Below are 18,976 nucleotides of genomic sequence, written 5' to 3' on the forward strand. Positions count from 1 at the left end.
AAACCATAGACTTCCAATCAACAGCTTAAAAAACCATCCACGACAGAAATAAACGCACAACTATTCACACGTTTCCATCCACAACAAGCCAACAAAAACCAGCTTCAGCTATTAAACCCCCAACCACCCTCAAAGACCAATTTCCACAAAACTAATACCGTCACCATCATGAAACTCCTTGAACCAGCCCTGTCCTCGATCCAAACCCGTCTGAAACAAATCAAAACCGCTGGTAATCCATCGTGAACCCCCAAAAAACACTGTAAAATCGACAATCTTCGCGACTCCACGAAGAGGAGGCAGAAAAAGTGAAACGAAACGCTGGCTTTCTGTGAGACCTGTCTGCGAGGGGTGCTCGCGTCGAAGAGAATTGAATGCTGGTCGCGGGGTGCGCGCGTCTGAGGCTGCATCGGAGCGTCGAGCGCAGAGGAGAACGGAAGGGGTGGTCGACACGCGCGACCCACGGCTTACACGCGTATAAAGGGTGGCGTCGCGATGCCCTGATCGCCATAACCCGCGTAGACAGCGAACTCGCGACGCCAGGCGTCGAGCGGACCAGCTTTCACCTGCGACAGTGAGACACGTGCGAAACGGGAACAACGGGAGACATCGCCAGTGGAGCAGCAACCAGCCCCGTCGTCGATTCCTCAGCAACAGGTGAGCCACGACTGGGTTAGTTGGAAACTGCTGGAAATTGACGATTTTCGCGTTGTTATTTAGAGTTTCATTTGTCATCGTGGTGATGTTCGAGGGTTTTTTTTTAACGGTCGAAGTGAAAATTGTTATTCTTGCGCAGAGTGAAATTTATAGTCGAAGAGGTATGTAACGGAAAAGTTGGAAAAGTAATTAGCTTCACGTGAAACTAAATTGCGATATTATTGGCATTGGTTGGTAGAAACAGAAATTTGTTGCGCGTTATCTAATTAAAGGAATGAATCTACTTGAGCAATAGCTATCTTTTCGTGTAGACGATCGTGTCAGTGACTTTGTGACTTGGTCATTTCAGAGCAACCTCAGTAATTCGTAAAAGTTTCAACGATTTAGCTTCTTTTTTATTTTAGGAATTAATGTTTTATATTTGTCGGAAGTTACATTTGCCATTAATCGTAGCTCCAATTAAAAAAAAGATTTTAGAGACCTTTCTAACCCTTAACGCACGGATATAGCGTGAAAGGATAGAGAACGATACGGGGTGAACACTGAGGGTAAATTTACGAAGGGTGATAGTGGTCAAGTTGGGGTAAACATGTTTATGAGATAATTTAGTTGAACGTTCTCCATCCTGTGTGACTAGGAGAGACCTTAAAAAGGTCTCGACCATATATACCTTAAAATTGGAAGAAAGATTAATAACTAAAAAAGTAACAAGAAACACTGTATCTCTTTATTTCAAACAAGGATGAAATAGATTCAAAGAGTCAAAAAATTAAGTTTTAATCAAACGTATAATAAAAGACGCAATAGATCTTTTAGCGTAAAGTCTTGTAGCATCTCGAGAAGCTTAATTTGCGTTCCAAGCGATACTTTCGTACTGCATCGCGCAATTAGAATTCCTTTGCGATAAATCGAGCGTGAAATTATAAACGAGGTATTCCTCGTTTAACAGAACGGACACGTATTTCAATAAAGCTACTGAAGTTACTGAAATGGCGGACCTGCTTTGTGCGATACTGTTCGCAGGATTTTCAAATATTCGGTGTCCAGCAATTTCTATAATTGTCGCACGAGAGAAGCGTGTAATTATTTTAATCAGCGCGCACCTCGGAAAATACGAGCCCCGCCTCTCTTTTGAAGCCTCGAATTTCACTTGGAGGATTCCACTTGTATCATTTCAATGAGATCGTTCGATAACGAGATTCCATTCCCAATTATATTCTCTGTTCCTTGAGACAGTGAAATCTAAACGTTCTTACTCGAAAATTCGTTAACTTTGAACAGTTTTTGTCTAATTTTTTACCATCAAATTTGCTGATGAGATATAAACTATAAAGGCACGTATCGCGAGACGAAAATACTACGCGTTGGAATGTTCAAATAAAACAGACAAAGTATCGGAATTTAATTAATTTTAGGAGAATAGAAACACGACTGAAACATTTACGACGTTAATTAATTCCATCGCGAAATCGAATTTAAAACGCAGCTCCACTTGCTCGCAGAGCAACAGGTGAGCGTTTTCCTGGTCTCGTGAATAAAAAATTGCCTCTTCAGTAACCCCCCTGGCTAATTAACGTTACGATCGTCCTGTCGTCGTTACAGAATTTTACTTTACTATTAAAACTAGATTTTTCTGGGAGTAAATAAAATATGAAATTGATTGAAAATTTCGTAGAGGACGATGTTTCGTTACTTTATTAACGATGTCACAGTTTCTATTTTTACGGTATCGCATCGAAAACGATATTTATACTTTGAGGGGGTTGTTTTTAATTAAGAGGACCATGTAAATGAAATAAAGTTTGGAAATTCATTGTTTTGTTTCGATAACTGTGCACAGCTGACAAATATAGAACGTAAAACTCTTCTATTTTTAACAATAATTTAACGTCTAGATTAACTTTTTGCGCTCGTACGACGACTCTGACTCGTCGCGATGTTTCGTATGGCAACTCGAGAGACGACAGTCTTCGTTTATACTGAATTTCCTTATCTCCAGTTGATAGAAGCAATGTTATTGGTTCGCGAATAGGTCCCTTAGGCTGTTTATGTCTTCAGTTGGGAAGTGACATTGCGACGTAAATTGAAGATTAAGATAAAATTCCTGTACGACTGTAGTCCTGAATACGACGTGTCTAGCGTTAGTACAGTTTCGATGGTCGTAGCGAGCACGCGTTTTACGAAATTTTGCACCACTCGTTGTTAAAGTTTTAAGGCGAGTTTGATTACGAATTGATCAGAAACTTGTTTATTCAAGATAAAATTGGTGGTAGAGCAAGTGTTAACAGTGATGACTTATCGTGTGTGAGAAATAGAAAAATTAGAATAATAGGCAGTGAATCCAAAAGTAGCAGCAATCACCCACAAGATTCAGGAAATTCAAAATGCCTTGGTAAGTGTTTCATAAAATATCGCACCAAACGCAATTACAGAACTTGAACTTTTTCAAAATATAACCACAGATAATATATCAAAGAGTAACACTTTCATATGTTAATTTTTATATAAATTAATTTACGCGCGAAATCGTCTCGAGTTGCAGCAACCAAAAAAGTCATCGAGCGCAAAAGGTTAAAATTGAAGAGAATATCGAAACAGTGTTTAAAACATCCCTCTGTCATATTTCTTGAATTAACCAATTCATTATTAAAGGGTCCACGCTCGAGGAACGATACAATTGAAAAGCTTTTCATTAATTTCCACGACAAAAGAGAAGTTTGTGTAATACGAGGTCCCTTGTTGTTTACGGGGACAGATATCGGAACTTTACGTTTCATCGGAAGTTGCCAGCCTTAGAAGAAGCCGTCTCTTCCGTCCACTAGACTGGCCGACGCTCGAGGAATAATCGTGGAGCCGAGTCGAGCGTGAAAGTTACGCGGCGCTCGAGTTGTCAAGATGCTGGTCGGGATATTGCTCGAAACTTCGATCGCACGTGACAGGGAAATATAGGACAACGTTGCTGGATGCATTTTAGATTGTTCTATAATTTGCGCAACCCATTTCGCTGTACAATTATAACTTTCTTCAATCGCTGAGTGTAATTCATTTCTTCGAGTGATATAACGCGCGAGAAATTCGAATTTAATTAATGTTTTTCATTTTTTTTTAGTTATGATTGTATATGTGAGTCTAGAGAATTGTTTCTGATGATATTTGTGCTGGTTGCATTTAAATTTATTACGTATATTTCTGGTGAACACCTGAGCAACATTTTTTCATACACGTTGGATATATTTTGTTTTAACAAGTATTTTTAATAACAATTTGATCAAGTTTTTTGAAAAATAAGGAAGATTAAGGATGGAACTGAGTGTGGTTAAATTTCTACGGAATTTTCTGCGGTAGTTTTAGAGCAATAATTTCAGAAACTCGTAGTTAGAAATTTAAGTAGTACAAGTCAACGATTGGTGATCCAAATAATCATACAGTCCCGTAGAACACTTTAACAACTACCAATCGCGATGAAATTGAATAGTATCTTTGAAAACTACTTTAAACTCTAATAAAATGAATACTTTCACATACTTTTGCATAAAAAATGATCAGTATCCAAGGAAATATAATTCTCAAATTTCTCAGAAAGTCGCAATTTCTCTTTTTAATAAAATCCAGCTCACCGCCATCGACGCAATAGCGTTCGTAACCCAAACAAAAGTAACGAATAACCTGGTAGCAGTTTAGTGACACGCGTGTCCCACGCAATTCGTGGACCCTCCGTTGCGAGCTAAACGGGGGTGAAACCGGAACAGAGATGAGCGAGCGAAGAAAGGGAATGCGTGGATCTGGCGAGGTTATTAGGGCGGCGTTATTAGCAGACTTTTTGTAGCTTATAAGCCGCGGGCAGAAACGTAGCTATTGCTTGCCCCAGCGCGTATGAAATCCGAAAGTGGGCTAATCGGCTGCGACGACGAGCTGCTGGTCTTGCGAAGACATCCAACCCTCCACGGATCGCTCGACGAGCGCCACCCCTCTGTTATTGCACGCAGCCACGCTTTAATCAGACGATCGTTTGAATCAGCCACTTGTTTCTGAACTTGCGATACAAGAACTGATTTTACAAATTTTACGATTTCGCGATTTGTAACTAGGAATTTTTTAATTAATATCCTTAGATTGCAGATTACAAGGGCTGTTATAAATTTTTCTGATAATAATTTAATAAGAAAGTAACTGAAGATTACCAGTGAAATAAGATTGGATACTTAATGGTTACTTTGAAAGCAGAAAAAAAGCACCCTTCTATCTTCTAACGAGATTACTATTGCCTCCATCGATGCTATGATCCATATAACACGGTCATTGGGAATGCTCGTTGGGACGTGAAATTTGTTGTCTCTGATCCGTGAAAGAACGACGTAACGGGAGATCACGATCTTTATGAATCCTCGATGTTACAGTCTCATCGTTCCTCTTCGAGTTCGCTCTTGCTTAACGCTGCACCCCCGCGTAAACTGCGCTTTAGATTTACGGACGCCACAAACGCTTCGAGCCATCGTCCATTACGATCCTCAGCACTGTTTCGAAGTGAAAAATTCCGAACGATTCTCAAAGGGTCGTCGTACAAAGTTCGATGAGTTCAAAGGACGTATTAGCACGATGAGACGGGGGTGGACGCGTCAGGCTAACGAGGTTCAACTTTACTTTTAACGGGGCGCGTGTTTCCCTCCCTCGAGGGTGAGTTATCGAGAAGTGACGTTAATCTCATCGCTGAGACACACGATACACGTGTCCGCTTCGAGAACTGTCGATAGATCAATGATAATCGCGATGATAACCAATTCCAACCCCTTTTTCTGTTACGAACACACCACCCTTAGACACAAACATATAAAATACAATTTAAAAAAAAATATTTCAATTATAACTCCATATTTAATGAAACAAATTGTATTTACAAAAATATCAATCTATATGAATATTCTGCTGTTTATAATTGTATATAGATATTTCTACAAATGAATTCTGGAGGCTAGATAAAAGGAATGGGTAAATATCCCTCGACCAGTGTAATTCCAGCGTAATTCCGTAGAAAGGGCTCGTCCGTTCCGTCAACGACGCAGTTCGATCTCATTAACCGGAAGAAAGGGTGAAAGAAAGAGCAAAGAACCGGGTGGAAGTCGATGGACAGGGGTTAGCGGCGAGTCAGCTGAAAATTTCATTAACGAATCGTCGATGGGGGACTACCGGCGGACATGCGTTAATTTCATTTCCGGCCACGGAGTGGACTTCCTGCCGCGCGTCCACTTTCTACCGATCTCGAGGATCCGTTAACCGTTTCACGACCCGATGAAAGTGGACGGATTTAAGTGTCTGAATCCCGGTTTTATCGCGTACGCGTGTTAAAGGGTTGCAGCCTTTATTAACCGACTGTGCTTCAGCGTTTAAATTAGTGGTCGTCATAAATTTGTATATAACGATTTCTATTCTCACTTTGTGAAGAAAAGTTTTTTTTGAAAGTGGTTGACCGATAATTTTTTTTTTTATTTAAATAAAAGGCTCGCGTAATATTCTGCGTCAACTTTAGCGAAATTAGAATTGTGAAGAAAAGTTTTTTAGGGAATGGTTGATTGACAATTTTTTTTTTTATTAAAATAAAAGGCTGGTGTGATCCTGTTCATTAGCTTTAGTGAAATTACAACTGTTCTCAAAGTGTAAATTCGTAGCAGAGTTAAATAAATCCAATGCAGTCGGTTAATTTGTGCAGGGTGAAATCGAACTAACGTCTGTCTGAGAGTTTTCGTGCGACAATTGAATTAACACGATCCATTGGACGCATTTCGTGTAATTCTTCCGCTATCGATCAGCTCGTGTGCGTTCGTGTATGCCTGCACACGTTGGTAATAATCCACTTCGTTACTGGTGCGAACCGGTAGGAGATTCCGATCGTCTCTGTCAGACGTCCACTCTTTCGTATAGAACGCTCGAGTATCGTTCGAAAAAATTTTAATAAATCATCCTCAAAGCTAAAATGAAGAATTGAAAAATTCCATCAGAAATATTAATTCTTCTCACAATTTTAATTAAAATTCGCATGTTTCATCCTGTTCTAATTTGTCTTCTTGTAATCTATGGATACAAGAATATTTTTAATTACAAAATATAAGTGATTAATAATTACATATAATTTCATGTTTAATATTATTTTTTTTTTAGCAGTTTTTAATATCAAGTGGATTAGTATTATAATTACGCTTTTGCAAGACACCAATGGCGACATGGATATGACTGAGAGCAGACGAACAGTAATCGATAGTAACCACGACACCAGACGCGTGATTGATGCCTCGAAACGTGTCGAATAAGTCGCGTCTCGTGTCCATTTTAATCTTCACCCTCTCGCCACCCCTTCGAAGTCTCTTTTCAATCGCGCTATTACGGTTCAGCTACCAGTGACTCGCGATTTCTTTGCGAGATGACTCGAGAAAGAAGTTCGACGAACACCAGGCAAGATTAATTCGAGCGGATTTGCAATCGCGCGAGAACTTTTACGGTTGCATCCCAGGCGAAGGAGGAAGAGCGCGAAGTTTAATTTACCCGTGCGAATTAACGCGGCGGGACTTTCTCAGAATTGATATTGCCTGCGAAGTGGAGACGCGGACGTCCGTGTAATTAAAATTTAGAGCCGGCGGCTGACAAGTCAGAGGCACCTGTTGCGATGGAAGATCTCATTTAAAACAGATTCCTCGCCACACCGTAACTCCTCGAATTTTCTTTTTCAATTACACGAGAATTTCGTTAACGTCGATTCTACTCAAGTCAGATTTCCGTTATCCGCTTTAAGAATTTATTCTCAAATTGAATCTTCAACTCTGACATAAATTAGTATCAGGGTATTCTAAGAAAAACGCTAACAATCTTTTGCTTGATAGTCGTTAATTTCGTAGTCAGAGAGACAGTGAAATCAACTTTCGTTCGATTATTGCGATTCTCAGTTCAGATCTTAAGAATTCGAGTTACCCGCGAGGATCGTGAAAGTTTCAGCGCCAGGACGTTTCATTTCTGCGCGGATGGCCGAAGAAATTAAATCGACCTCGATTTAAAACGGCAATCCCGTCTGAAGCGCGGGGCCTGCACTTCAGAGACCTAAGCCACGCATTTCCAGGCCTCGAGTCGTTTAATTTGCAGGATTTACAATCGCGAGCCTTGAAAGAATCCTCGAACCACTTGGTTAAATCTCGATCGTAAACCGTGATTATTTAAGCACCTTGCTGCGAGAAGAAAACCACAATGAACCTAAACAATTATTACAACAATTTATGTATTCACATTTGACCTTATCATAACAATAATGTTCGCGATAAATAATAAAAGGGGATCCATACGAATGTTCGCGAATGTTTATGCTTTCGTGTTTCAGGTCAGGATTAAACACAGGCTCAGAATGAAGAGCAGAACAGGTTCGCTGACACCCAGCGTAGCGTTTCTCTACGTGGTTGGCATCGTTGGTAAATCGGTGGTTGGCATGGAGGAGACTCCATCCTCGTCGATGAGCCTTCAACATTACAATACGATGCTGAATTCGTTGGGACTCGACGATCCTATGCCCGACAAGAGAGCGTACACCTACGTTTCCCAGGACAAGAGGCTACCCGTGTACAACTTCGGTATTGGAAAGCGGTTCGCCGATAATAACGATAACAAAGTGAGTGGCGTCGATACGAGAGAACTTTCTGTCGCCATCTGGGCGGCCATTAGAGTTATCGGAGAAAAATTGGAGCAAATTTTTCTGATTTCTCCCCAGAATCATGTAGAGTGACATTAGAACGTTTGCTCTAAAACTTTTCGAGCTCGTTTCCAGTTAAGTAAAAGATATAAAACTCTGTGTAAAAACCTCTAAAATCTGTGCTAGCTTCATCTACTCTTCTGCTTAAAAAATATTTGCAAAATATTCTCCAACTACAATACTACAAACGCTATAATTACCATTTTGAGAGCTAGTGCTAGCTTCATCTACTCTTCTGCTTAAAAAATACTTGCAAAAAAATCTCTACAACAAAATACTCCAACTACAATACTACAAACGCTACAATTACCATTTTGAGAGCACTAGAGCCACTATTCCCAACTTTAAACCACCAGAACTCCTATACAAGCGACTCTATAATTCCATAGTGCATACACAGCACGCCATTATTCCACTTAACGCCTCTAAAAGCCTCGAAACCCAGCACCAACCAAGGTCCAATAATTCCAGAGGGGACGCGAGTACTCGTTCGGATTGGGCAAACGGACAAGACAGTACAGCTTCGGTCTTGGCAAGCGGAACGACAACGCCGACTACCCCGTCAGACTGAACCTGGACTACATCCCGTTCGACGGTCTCGCGTTGCACTCGCAGGAGAGCCTGGACGACATCCTCGAGGAGAAACGCGGCAGACAGCCGTACAACTTCGGTCTGGGCAAGAGGTCCGTGCATTTCAGCGCTGGACAGTCGATGGGCTCTGGCAAGAGACCCAACGACGTGCTCAGCCAGCGATACCACTTTGGTCTTGGGAAGAGGATGTCCGACGACGAGGAAGAGGCGCTCCAATAGAGCCTCGACGAGGACACGACTAAGTAGCCCCCGCTTCGATGTCGCTCGGTTTTATTGTCAGACGAAGTATATCGATAACGCAACAATAAAGACACGTTTTGAAGTTTCATCGTCTATCGACGTCGCACCTTCGTCTTTTTTCTACTTCGTTTCCGGGTCTGTTTGCATTTTGCTCTCGCGACGGCACCGTTCGAGATGGAATTAGATATGGAATCAATCTGTTCTTTGGATCCTTGAGGTTTCTTAGAGTTTTTTATTTATGAGGGTGTTCGATGGTGTTTTTAGTTTGTTTGTCATTTGAAATGTAAAATAATCGTTTTGAGAATGGATAAGGTTGGGGATGTTGGGCTTGGTTTGGTGGTTGTGTTGTCTGTATAAAGGGTTTTGGGTAGAATTGCGTGTCGACCATTTGTATTCTGTGAATGTCTGAGAGGGAAGTTAGCGTGAATTTTCGAAATGCTTTATTAAAAGGTTGTGTTGTATTTATTGTTCGGTGAGTTCGATTAATAAATCATATCATTTTGTCGTGTGAACTTTTCAATAAAGCATTTTTAGACCCTCTGAATATACCAAGTGTCCCCTTATTTAGAAAATATTGGTAAATTTTGTAAATATTGTTCTGAAGGTCTTGTAGAAGCTTCTAATGAACCGAGTGCCGCGCTTTTTTCGAATAACCGCGATGGTTTCTCGTTTTACTTTCGACTCGAATTTATCCAACCTTGCAACTCTTTATTAGACATCCATTCGCGACTGTAAATTCGAATAAAGCTGTCGTTTCTATCGAAAACATCGATTATTCTACTTTTCAAGATGGCTGGACTGTACCCTGTCCCTCTAGAATTAACTTTAGGTGAAACTTGCTCGAGTTTCTGTTCAAGCGTTTATCGTAATAAATGTTCATCAGAAATAAAGGAAGAAAACAAGAGAACCGCTGGCGCAGAGAATAAATTTATTACTCGAACCTCTGAAATCCAACGTAACCACGTATCAATCGTTGGCTGATTATTATTCAATCGTAAAAGTAACGATAAAAAGTGTCGAGAATGCAAGAATATTTTTGTGAATCGATTTTCACGTGGCCATAACTCGCAGATGCAGCGAACGTTTAAATAATCGCGATGTATAATCCTTGTCTGCAGCAGCTGGCCATGAATCTGTCACGCCCCCTAACGATCTCGATTATTCGCTTCAGTTTCCAATCGCGAAGCCCAACAATCGTTTCTGTTCTTCATTTCGCCGAACGAAAATCGTATTTTCTTTTGTACCACCCCATTTAACACCAATCCTCGATTATTCGAGCGATGTCAATTAAGTACTCCCTTCTCTGTTAAAAATTTGTTTGTTTTTTTTTTTTTTTTTAATAAAATCGAGATGAACGCGAAGAGCGAAATTTCGTGGAAAATTTGGCTGATATTTTTCTGGTTAAACTTGCGAGCATCTTTTGGTAACGAGAAATATTGGCTACCAAATTTGGAGTGGGAAAACGCTGAGAATTGGATAGGCAAACGCGTGCCAGAACTGGACAGCTACGTGACATTTCCATTGGACATGAGACACGTCGCTGGTATTGGTAAATCTGACGAACTGTCGTTGTCTGGAATCGATCTGCCTCGATCTGGATCGCTGGCCCTGTCCAAGAATGGAAAACTAAAGGTACGCGATCAATTACGCACGTAATTCTAAGAGAGACATTTTTTACTGAAACGGTACATCTTCTCAGCGATTGAAATTCAGTTTTCCTGGGCGTAATCGATTTTTAATATCTCCAAGATTGAAACCATGAACACGTCGACTGAAGTAATTCGTAGTACGTGGCATATTAGTCGAGAAATTGTATCGAGCCCTTTCCTACCTCGTGTCTAATAACCCGCGAACGAAAGTGGAAGGCGGAGACATAAATTTAGTATCTTTGCTATTGAAAGAAAGATTAACGAGCAGCTGTATTAAATTTATCGAGCGCCAATTGACAAACTGTTTCTACTATTTCACAAACACTCGTTATTAATCGCAGTAAGACATCATAGATAATTTTAATGGTTATTTTTAATCGACGTTGACACGACAGCTGAGCGACTCGAAGAAATTGCCAAGGAAAATTAGCGAATGGTCAAGATCGGGACACTTGTTCTGGGCGGATCCACAGAACTGGAATGGAAGCTGTGAAGCGACACCTCATCTCGAACAAGTCCCCTGTCGCCAGGATGATATCGTGCTGCCTGAAAAGGATCGCGCGTTTAGCGTTCTTCTACCGATGAAGAGCATCGAAGTCAGATCGATTCGAGCGGCTGACGAGAAGCATCCCTTTAGCGCGTGGCAGTGGGCGGATTTTGAGAACAGAAGGGAGTTCGAGAAGGGATTGTTCACTGTGAAGTATGTTCGATTGGGATGCAGAGTATTGAGATTTTGGGGTTTTTGTATTTTAAAATCTTCAAGCTTCCTAATTTTCATATTTTTGTATTCGTCAATTTTCAAATTTTCAAACTTATAAATTTCTAGACTTTCATATCGCCAAGTCTTCCAATTTGCAAGCCTTAAAATTCTGAAATTCTCAAATTTGCAAGCCTCCAAATTCTCAAATTCTCAGACTTGCAAGCCTCCAAATTCCCAAATTCTCAAATTTGCAAGCCTCCAAATCTCTAAATTCTCAAATTTTCAAACCTCCAAATTCCCCAATTCTCAAACTTACAAGCCCCCAAATTCCCAAATTCTCAAACTTGCAAGCCTCCAAATTTCCAAATTCTCAAACTTACAAGCATCCAAATTCCTAAATTTCCAAATTTACAAACCTCCAAATTCTCAAATTCTCAAACTTACAAACCTCCAAATTCCCAAATTCTCAAACTTGCAAGCATCCAAATTCCCAAATTCCCAAATTTGCAAACCTCCAAATTTTCAACCCCCAAACCCCCAAATTCTCAAATCATTCACATAACCAAACGCACCATTTCCCAGCTACGCAGAGTACACCTGCGACAAATGCCCCTGCCAGGAGGATCCATACGGTTACTACCTCGAGGAGATCTGCGCGATTCAGAGGCCAAAGTGTGGATTCATACCCTGCGAGTTTCCGCTAACCGTAACGTTCAATATCCGACGATCGACGCTCTCTAAAAAAATATACGCTCTTCCATCCTTCTCTAACTTATTCTCACATTTTCAGGTGGAGGGCCATTGTTGTTACTATTGCGGGGGACGAGTGTCCTTGACGAACAAAGCCTCGTTGCCGATGGTACGAGCGGCAGCGGACGAAGCTTTAGAAGGATACGGCGAAAAGCTGGCTTGGCACGTCAGACGTTCCTCGAACGGGCCAGTCGAGGTCCTGATAAAGGAGAAGGGCGACTATTCAGGAATCGATATCATGAAAGCGGCGGAGAACGTGAAAAGGACCATGACAAGTAAATTCCATATCATATCATCCTATACAATGTCGTTTCTTCTTATTATTTAATCATTTTGCATTCACAATTGTCCACTGCAAATTTTTATTCCTATATAATTTCGAAATTAATCTCTCTCGTGTGGGTACGATATTAAATTTCTTTTCTATCAACGAAAGAATAGACGTCGAATCGTAGAAATATTTTTCACGTCAAAAGTCGCCATTGAATTCCTTCGTTTAAAGTATATGCGAACAGCTCTATTGTATTCTCTCTCGAGAGAGAAAAAGTTTAGTTTTCTACGAGTCCTACGTATCGAGGTAGTGAGCGTTCCCAATGAGTCAGGGGCTAATGACGAAAGTTGCTGGATTTTCCAATGAATTGAGCAATGTTGTCTGGCTTCAGCCTCCACGTAGCCATTTTTCCTTTCCTCTCATCGATACTCTTTAAAATACTCTATACCAATCACGAGCCTCGTTCTATTCGTTTCGCGTTGTCGATCTTTGCTTTTAGAAAGCACACGCGAAAGGTATTCAATTATTCATTTATTTTCTCTGTTCGAATAGATATGAAGATCGAAATTCTGGCTGTGGAAGTTAGCGGAGCGGCACTGCAAAACGAACATCTCACTGCGACGCTCGTCCCTCTTTTTCTGACGCCATTCTTCGTCCTTGCTCTGGCGTTCCTCACCTTTTTGTACTTTGGATACTCTTATAGACAGTGAGTACACCTAATGAATTAATTTTTTGTAAAAAAATCGAGATAATTTATTTTATTAACTATTCACAAACCTATACTCTAATAGAGCATTTTATCTAAATCTACTTGTTCAGTTAAAGAACGATTCGATGATGTTAAAGAAGGAATGCAAAAGAAAAAATTGCAGAGATAGCTCAGCTGAACGAGTTCCTTTTTTTTTCTCGTGAACGATGAAACGAAGAAGGCAGCTTGTCGAAAGAAACGACTGCGAAGCTTTCCATAAGCTCGTCCAGTTTGACCCTTTTATTCGACCGACACGTGGGTGTCGAATGGGTGGAGAAAAACGCGATGGAAAAAGTAATTACACTGGATATGAAATACAGTTCGCAAGTGGCCGCGATCTCCCGCCCCGTGCAACCCTTGCGAGCCGGAAGTTTGCGAAATTAACTTGCGTCAGGATGCTCCTGGACGAGGGCAGGCGAAACCTGTTACTTTAAATTGCTTTCGAATCTCTTTCCAATCGTTGGATCGATCCTTTCCACGGCATTTCTCATCTTTTAAATCGCAGCGACGTCTCGTCGATTATTAATATTCTCTAACGAGTGCAATTGCAAATTTTTCGGAGAAAAACAAATTTTTTTTTCTACCCAATTCGTGTCGACTTGAATTGCAATCGATTGTGTAAGCATTTTTGAAAACGATTTTGCTGTTTCTCAAGCTGTTCGAAATTTTTACTGACTGATTAAACAGAGAGAACGAGAAATGGCGGAGGTAGGATTAAAGCGAGGCGAGGCGAATGTTTCAATTTGCGAAATAGTGGTGCTAACAGGCTAATAACCAACGGAACCCGTTTACCATTTCGCTCTTGGGCAATTTTCTTCGTTCTCATCGTTCTCCGCGTCCTTTCAGAGTTCGTGCTGTTTAATTAGATCCACCTGGCCAATCGAGTCGAACAACTTATTGTTCCGAGTCGAGGAGCTGACGTTATGATCCTTGAATATCGCGTTTCGTGGGCAAATCGAGGCGAACCTCATAGAAAACCCGTGAAGATTTGAATAAACTCGATCAAATCAATTACTATGAAATTTAGATAACAATTAAGAGATCTTTCACATCTACTGAATTTTTTTTGTAAAAACTTTTGAGAATGTCATCGAAAAAATTATTCAATATTAAAATTCACCTAAAGAATGAATAATTAGCAGGTTGAAGTATTGGTGTGGAACTGAATTTAATAAAATTCGGTTTTCAGAATTCTTATGGGCTGCAGAGAGATGTTCTCATCGATCAGAGACGGGGTTCTGGTGGACAAAACCGAGGCCAGCAAACCGTTCGGATTCGCCCGTTTCGAGAATATTTCGGAAGGCAACGTTCGAATCGCGAGTCCTGAAAACGAGACGGAACAAAAGCTGGAGGATAAGGGCGGAGAAGGCGAGGGTTCTTCCGGTGGTAGATTCGAGAATCCTTTGTACAGATCGAAAAGAAAAGGCAAAGAGGAGGGGGAGGTTCTGGACATGAACGCTGCTGTCAGCTTGACAGCCCTTAAAACTAAAGTGGAGGACCAGATCGAAGAGGTTGAGGTGGACATCGACGAATAGAACTTTCTCGCCATTTTTCTGAGCGCTGCTTCCTTTTTAATATTCCAAAACTGGGTAGCAGGCGATATAACGAATGGATAGTAAAATATTTTAGGAGGTTCTACACATGAACGCTCCTGTGAGTTTGACAGTCCTTAGAATTAAAATGGAGGACCAAATCGAAGAGGTTGAGATGGACATCGACGACTAGAACTTTCTCGCCATTTTTCTGTGCGCTATTTCCCTCTTAATATTCCAAAATTGAATAGCAGACGATATAATAGAGGCAAATCAAAAAATTGAGAAAATGTCATTTCTCGAATAATCGAATATGTTCGATTACTTGAATTCAAGTACCTCGAGCTCAAGTTTACATTCACACGAATTAGATTTTTTCCTCTACGCATAAATCGAGTATCCAGCGACTCGTGAGAGATAGAGTGGGTTCGAAGGAATCAGAACTCGCGTGGAGAACGTTAAGTCACATGTGTTTTATTCCTCTTCGTACAACGGTTCGAAGTGGACCACGTGCATCGTCGTCCACGTGGCCCAGTAGCGCACGCTGTCGTCCCATGTAAAGACACGCTCGCTCGTGTCGGGATAATAGGATAAGTCGTCGTACATCTAAACACGAGAACACGTACGTATCATATGTTACGATATACATGTAATATATCCTATGTATATATATATCTAGGCTCTGCGGAGATAAATTATTCTACGCGCGATATCGTTTGATGCAGAGCGCAGGAACGCAACGAAATGAGTTTCGTTTTTCTTCGCAGCAATGAGGCCGAGTAAATGACGATGGTAATGTGTGTCAGGGTATTAATGCGATGATCGTCTTCATCTCGTTTCGTGTTTACGTGTACGCGTGTGTTTTCATTTTGCGGTGTGTGTGTGTGTGTGTGTGTATACATATATTATCTGTTTATATAGAAATATCGTATTTATATATATAACCATTTATATAAAGCTTCGTTTATAGAATATATTAAATTATTTCTCTCGGTTTTTCTTATTATATCGATAAAACTGCGATCGATTGGCATTTTGTACAGGAAATTACAGACACACGCCTCTCTGCGCGCCAGGATACGATTCTTATCTAACGATCGGAGGCTCTTACGCGTGAATTTGTGATTGGACGGGGAAGAGTACGGTCTTCGAGGAACTTTCGGACTTCGATACTCGAATTTGTGCCGTTCTTGCGGACAGAGCAAGAGGAGACGGTAATTATACTTCATTTGGAGCTTGAAAACATGAAATTGTGAGGCATTTACAGAAATTTAAGGACTCTGGAGAATGGAGAACGTTGAAAGTTCGGAAAACTTTCACTTTAGAAATCTTCAAGTCTCGTTGCAATCGATTTGAAGTCTTCTAGATTAAAAATTCTCCACAATTCTCTCTCTCTCTCAACGACAAGTTGCTTTCCATTCGCAAGAAGCACCCTTACGAGCGACCTTCCACCAATACAAAGTGCGTACGCGTGTTGGTGACATTACAGATCCACCACGCGCGAGACAGGAAGCCCAGTATCCCCTTTGAAACACTTTTTAGACACCGTCGACCTTCGAGTCGGTGGGCTGGTGGACATGTGCACCCATGGATAATCGACAGACGTCGACTCATCGCTTTTTCTTCCACCTTCTTACATATGTTCCTCCTTGTTGCCTCAGTTTTTTACTATAAACGCGCGTGACACGGTTTGATAAATTCATTCGCTTCTTTGAATTCTCTTGGGACATCTAAACGGGTGGTCGTATCAGTTTCGAGTGATTTTCTCTAAAAATTCTTTCTCTAAAAATTCTTCGTCCATCCATCATTATTTGACAAAATCAAACAGCTCTACATTTCTAAAAATCTTAGTCGTCCTCACATAGTCTTTATTTATACTGAATTTCATTATCTCCAGTTCATAGAAGCGATGTTATTGGTTCGCGAATAGGTCCCTTAGGCTGTTTATATCTTCGCTTGGAAAGTGACATTGTGACGTAGATTGAGGATTAAGATAAAATTCCTGTACGATTGTAGTCCTGAATACGACCTATCTAGCATTAGTACTGTTTCGACAATCGTAGCAAGCACACGTATCGCGAAATTTTGCACCACCCATTTTGCAAATTTTAAGGCGAGTTTTACTTCAAATCAATCAGAAATCTATCTATCCATGATGAAATTAGTGGTAGAGCAAGTGTAAACAGTGGTGTCGTATCGAGTGTGAAAAATAGAAAAATTAGAATAATAGACAGTGAATCAGGAAGTAGCAGCGATGACCAACGAGATTCTGCCAATTCAGAATGCCTTGGTAAGTGTTTATGTAAAATATCGCACCAAATACGACTACAGAACATGAACCACCCAAACGAAAATGTCGTCGAGCGTGAAAGGCTAATTATTCTCGAATGGAACTCGATACATTCTTGTTTAACGACAGTTGAATCTTTTCATCCCCTAATTTCGCGGCTGCGGTAATCACGTTACCGTACTCGAGCTGCGTCGTGGCACGAGCTAAAGGTATTCAAAAATCTCATCGATTTGCGTCGACTGGATAGCTTAATTGAGGATTACGCGAAACCCGATCGGATCGAGGCTTTGATGTAACGCGAGCACGGGGGCTGAAATTTTCCGACCGCGAATTACAGGATTCCGCGAGGAGCCTCGAGATCGACGAAGGAATGGGAGACGCGCCATCGTGCTGGTCCCTATTGTTCGTTCCAGGAAATGTCGAACATCTGTTGTGGAATTTTTATTAACACGTTTCAGACAGCCATTCGAGATCTGTGAATTAATTTCTTTCGAGTCTAGTTGGTATAAAAGAATATCTGATTCTTGCTAACGATCGAATGAAGGACCAAAGTCACGAAGGACCAAACTTACTTTTAGAAAATTAGCTATTGAACATTTTTTTCGAAATTGAACGAAAGAAGAAAGTTTGGCGTAGTTCGCACCCTCTCTCGACTATGTTTGTTATTGTTTAAATCGTGGCGGCGAATTCAGCATAAAAATAGAAGCTCCAGACGCCAAAGTCTCGTCCTACTTTGAGCTTTAAATAGCCAAGCGAAACACACGGAGCCGACACTCCATCATTTCTCAGATTTTTTCGTATTTTGGAATTGTACGTTTTATTTGAAAGAAACGAGCTAGAAAATTTTCTTTGCTCGACTCGCGTGACGATCAGTGTGTTAATAAAATTTCTCTGTTACGAATATTAATTTGATAGTATTAAATTTAAATATATTTCACGTTTTTCGTTTGTTTTTAATGATATTGACATGAATTTACATGCTGAAGATAGTTTCGAGGATCGTTATTGTTACCCTTAAATCAATGGCGGCGCTCGCGTTCAGAGACAGTCTCGATTTCTGGACTCTCATTCGTCGATGCCTCGTTTAACGTTAATTCACACGATCGTGAACATAACCGATGATATTTGTACATATTTGTCGCGAGAACGCGAGCGAGTCGTAAAAAAGATTCCTCGACTTCGAAATTCGGTCGATGCGAGCGAGGAAAGCTTCGTTTTTCTCGAAAACACAAGCAATCCCCAATTTCTACAATTGATTTATAAATGTACAAATTAAGAAGCCCAAGAAAACGTTAAAGGCTTCGAAACTTACAAATTTGGAATCGAATATTTAACAAATCTCTTTTACTTTTTGTGAACCAATGGCGCGCTTTAAATTGCCAATTTTTGGCAAGCATTTGTGGGAAGAAATTCGATGAGAAAATCGTTTCCCACGAGAGTTTCCCTCGAAGAGACGTATTCTTCAACGAAACTATTTTCAAACGATATTTTTCCCGCCGATTTCATTTCGAAGACACCTTCCACCCCCTGAAAAATGTCCTCGCGCAGAATAAATGTGAATCGCACCGCATTTATTATCATATTATCGTAACATTATAAAACATCACTTCTATATAGTGTGGCGTGTTCTTTGAAGAAAGAATCGAAGTCATCGTCATTGCACAAACACTCCATAAAACCAGAATGGAACGAGTTGCCCCGACAACGCGCGGGTGCTCGATAAAACAACGTTTCACTTACAAATACAATATACAAATCTATATATCTCGCGTGAATGGACTCTAGTCTACGAATAAATTCTTAAATACGTATATATATATATAAT

The 18,976-nt window shown here is 40.6% G+C and overlaps 2 protein-coding genes across 2 annotated transcripts; both read left to right on the forward strand.

Annotated features, from left to right (window-relative positions):
* Window positions 1-606: 606 nt before the first annotated feature.
* On the forward strand, window positions 607-9,229 carry Apime-asta (allatostatin A). The gene is made up of 3 exons (XM_076905714.1): window positions 607-657; window positions 8,015-8,299; window positions 8,852-9,229. The coding sequence occupies exons 2-3, from the start codon at window positions 8,039-8,041 to the stop codon at window positions 9,188-9,190; spliced, it is 600 nt and encodes a 199-aa protein (XP_076761829.1). The 5' UTR covers window positions 607-657; window positions 8,015-8,038; the 3' UTR covers window positions 9,191-9,229.
* A 1,332-nt stretch (window positions 9,230-10,561) lies between these two features.
* LOC143429623 (protein amnionless) lies at window positions 10,562-14,864 on the forward strand. The gene is made up of 6 exons (XM_076905300.1): window positions 10,562-10,843; window positions 11,256-11,560; window positions 12,143-12,266; window positions 12,351-12,585; window positions 13,134-13,287; window positions 14,519-14,864. The coding sequence occupies exons 1-6, from the start codon at window positions 10,562-10,564 to the stop codon at window positions 14,862-14,864; spliced, it is 1,446 nt and encodes a 481-aa protein (XP_076761415.1).
* Window positions 14,865-18,976: the final 4,112 nt, after the last annotated feature.

This window comes from Xylocopa sonorina, chromosome 12 (assembly GCF_050948175.1).
Source record: "Xylocopa sonorina isolate GNS202 chromosome 12, iyXylSono1_principal, whole genome shotgun sequence".
NCBI lineage: Eukaryota > Metazoa > Arthropoda > Insecta > Hymenoptera > Apidae > Xylocopa > Xylocopa sonorina.

What these genes read in the sequence shown, in the direction of transcription:
- Apime-asta (XM_076905714.1), top strand. Translation starts at nt 8,039, where the DNA reads ATGAAGAGCAGAACAGGTTCGCTGACACCCAGCGTAGCGTTTCTCTAC. An exon ending in CCGATAATAACGATAACAAA is followed by an intron (nt 8,300 to 8,851) that starts GTGAGTGGCGTC and finishes CAATAATTCCAG; the next exon opens with AGGGGACGCGAGTACTCGTT.
- LOC143429623 (XM_076905300.1), top strand. Translation starts at nt 10,562, where the DNA reads ATGAACGCGAAGAGCGAAATTTCGTGGAAAATTTGGCTGATATTTTTC. An exon ending in CGTGAAAAGGACCATGACAA is followed by an intron (nt 12,586 to 13,133) that starts GTAAATTCCATA and finishes CTGTTCGAATAG; the next exon opens with ATATGAAGATCGAAATTCTG. An exon ending in TTTGGATACTCTTATAGACA is followed by an intron (nt 13,288 to 14,518) that starts GTGAGTACACCT and finishes TTCGGTTTTCAG; the next exon opens with AATTCTTATGGGCTGCAGAG.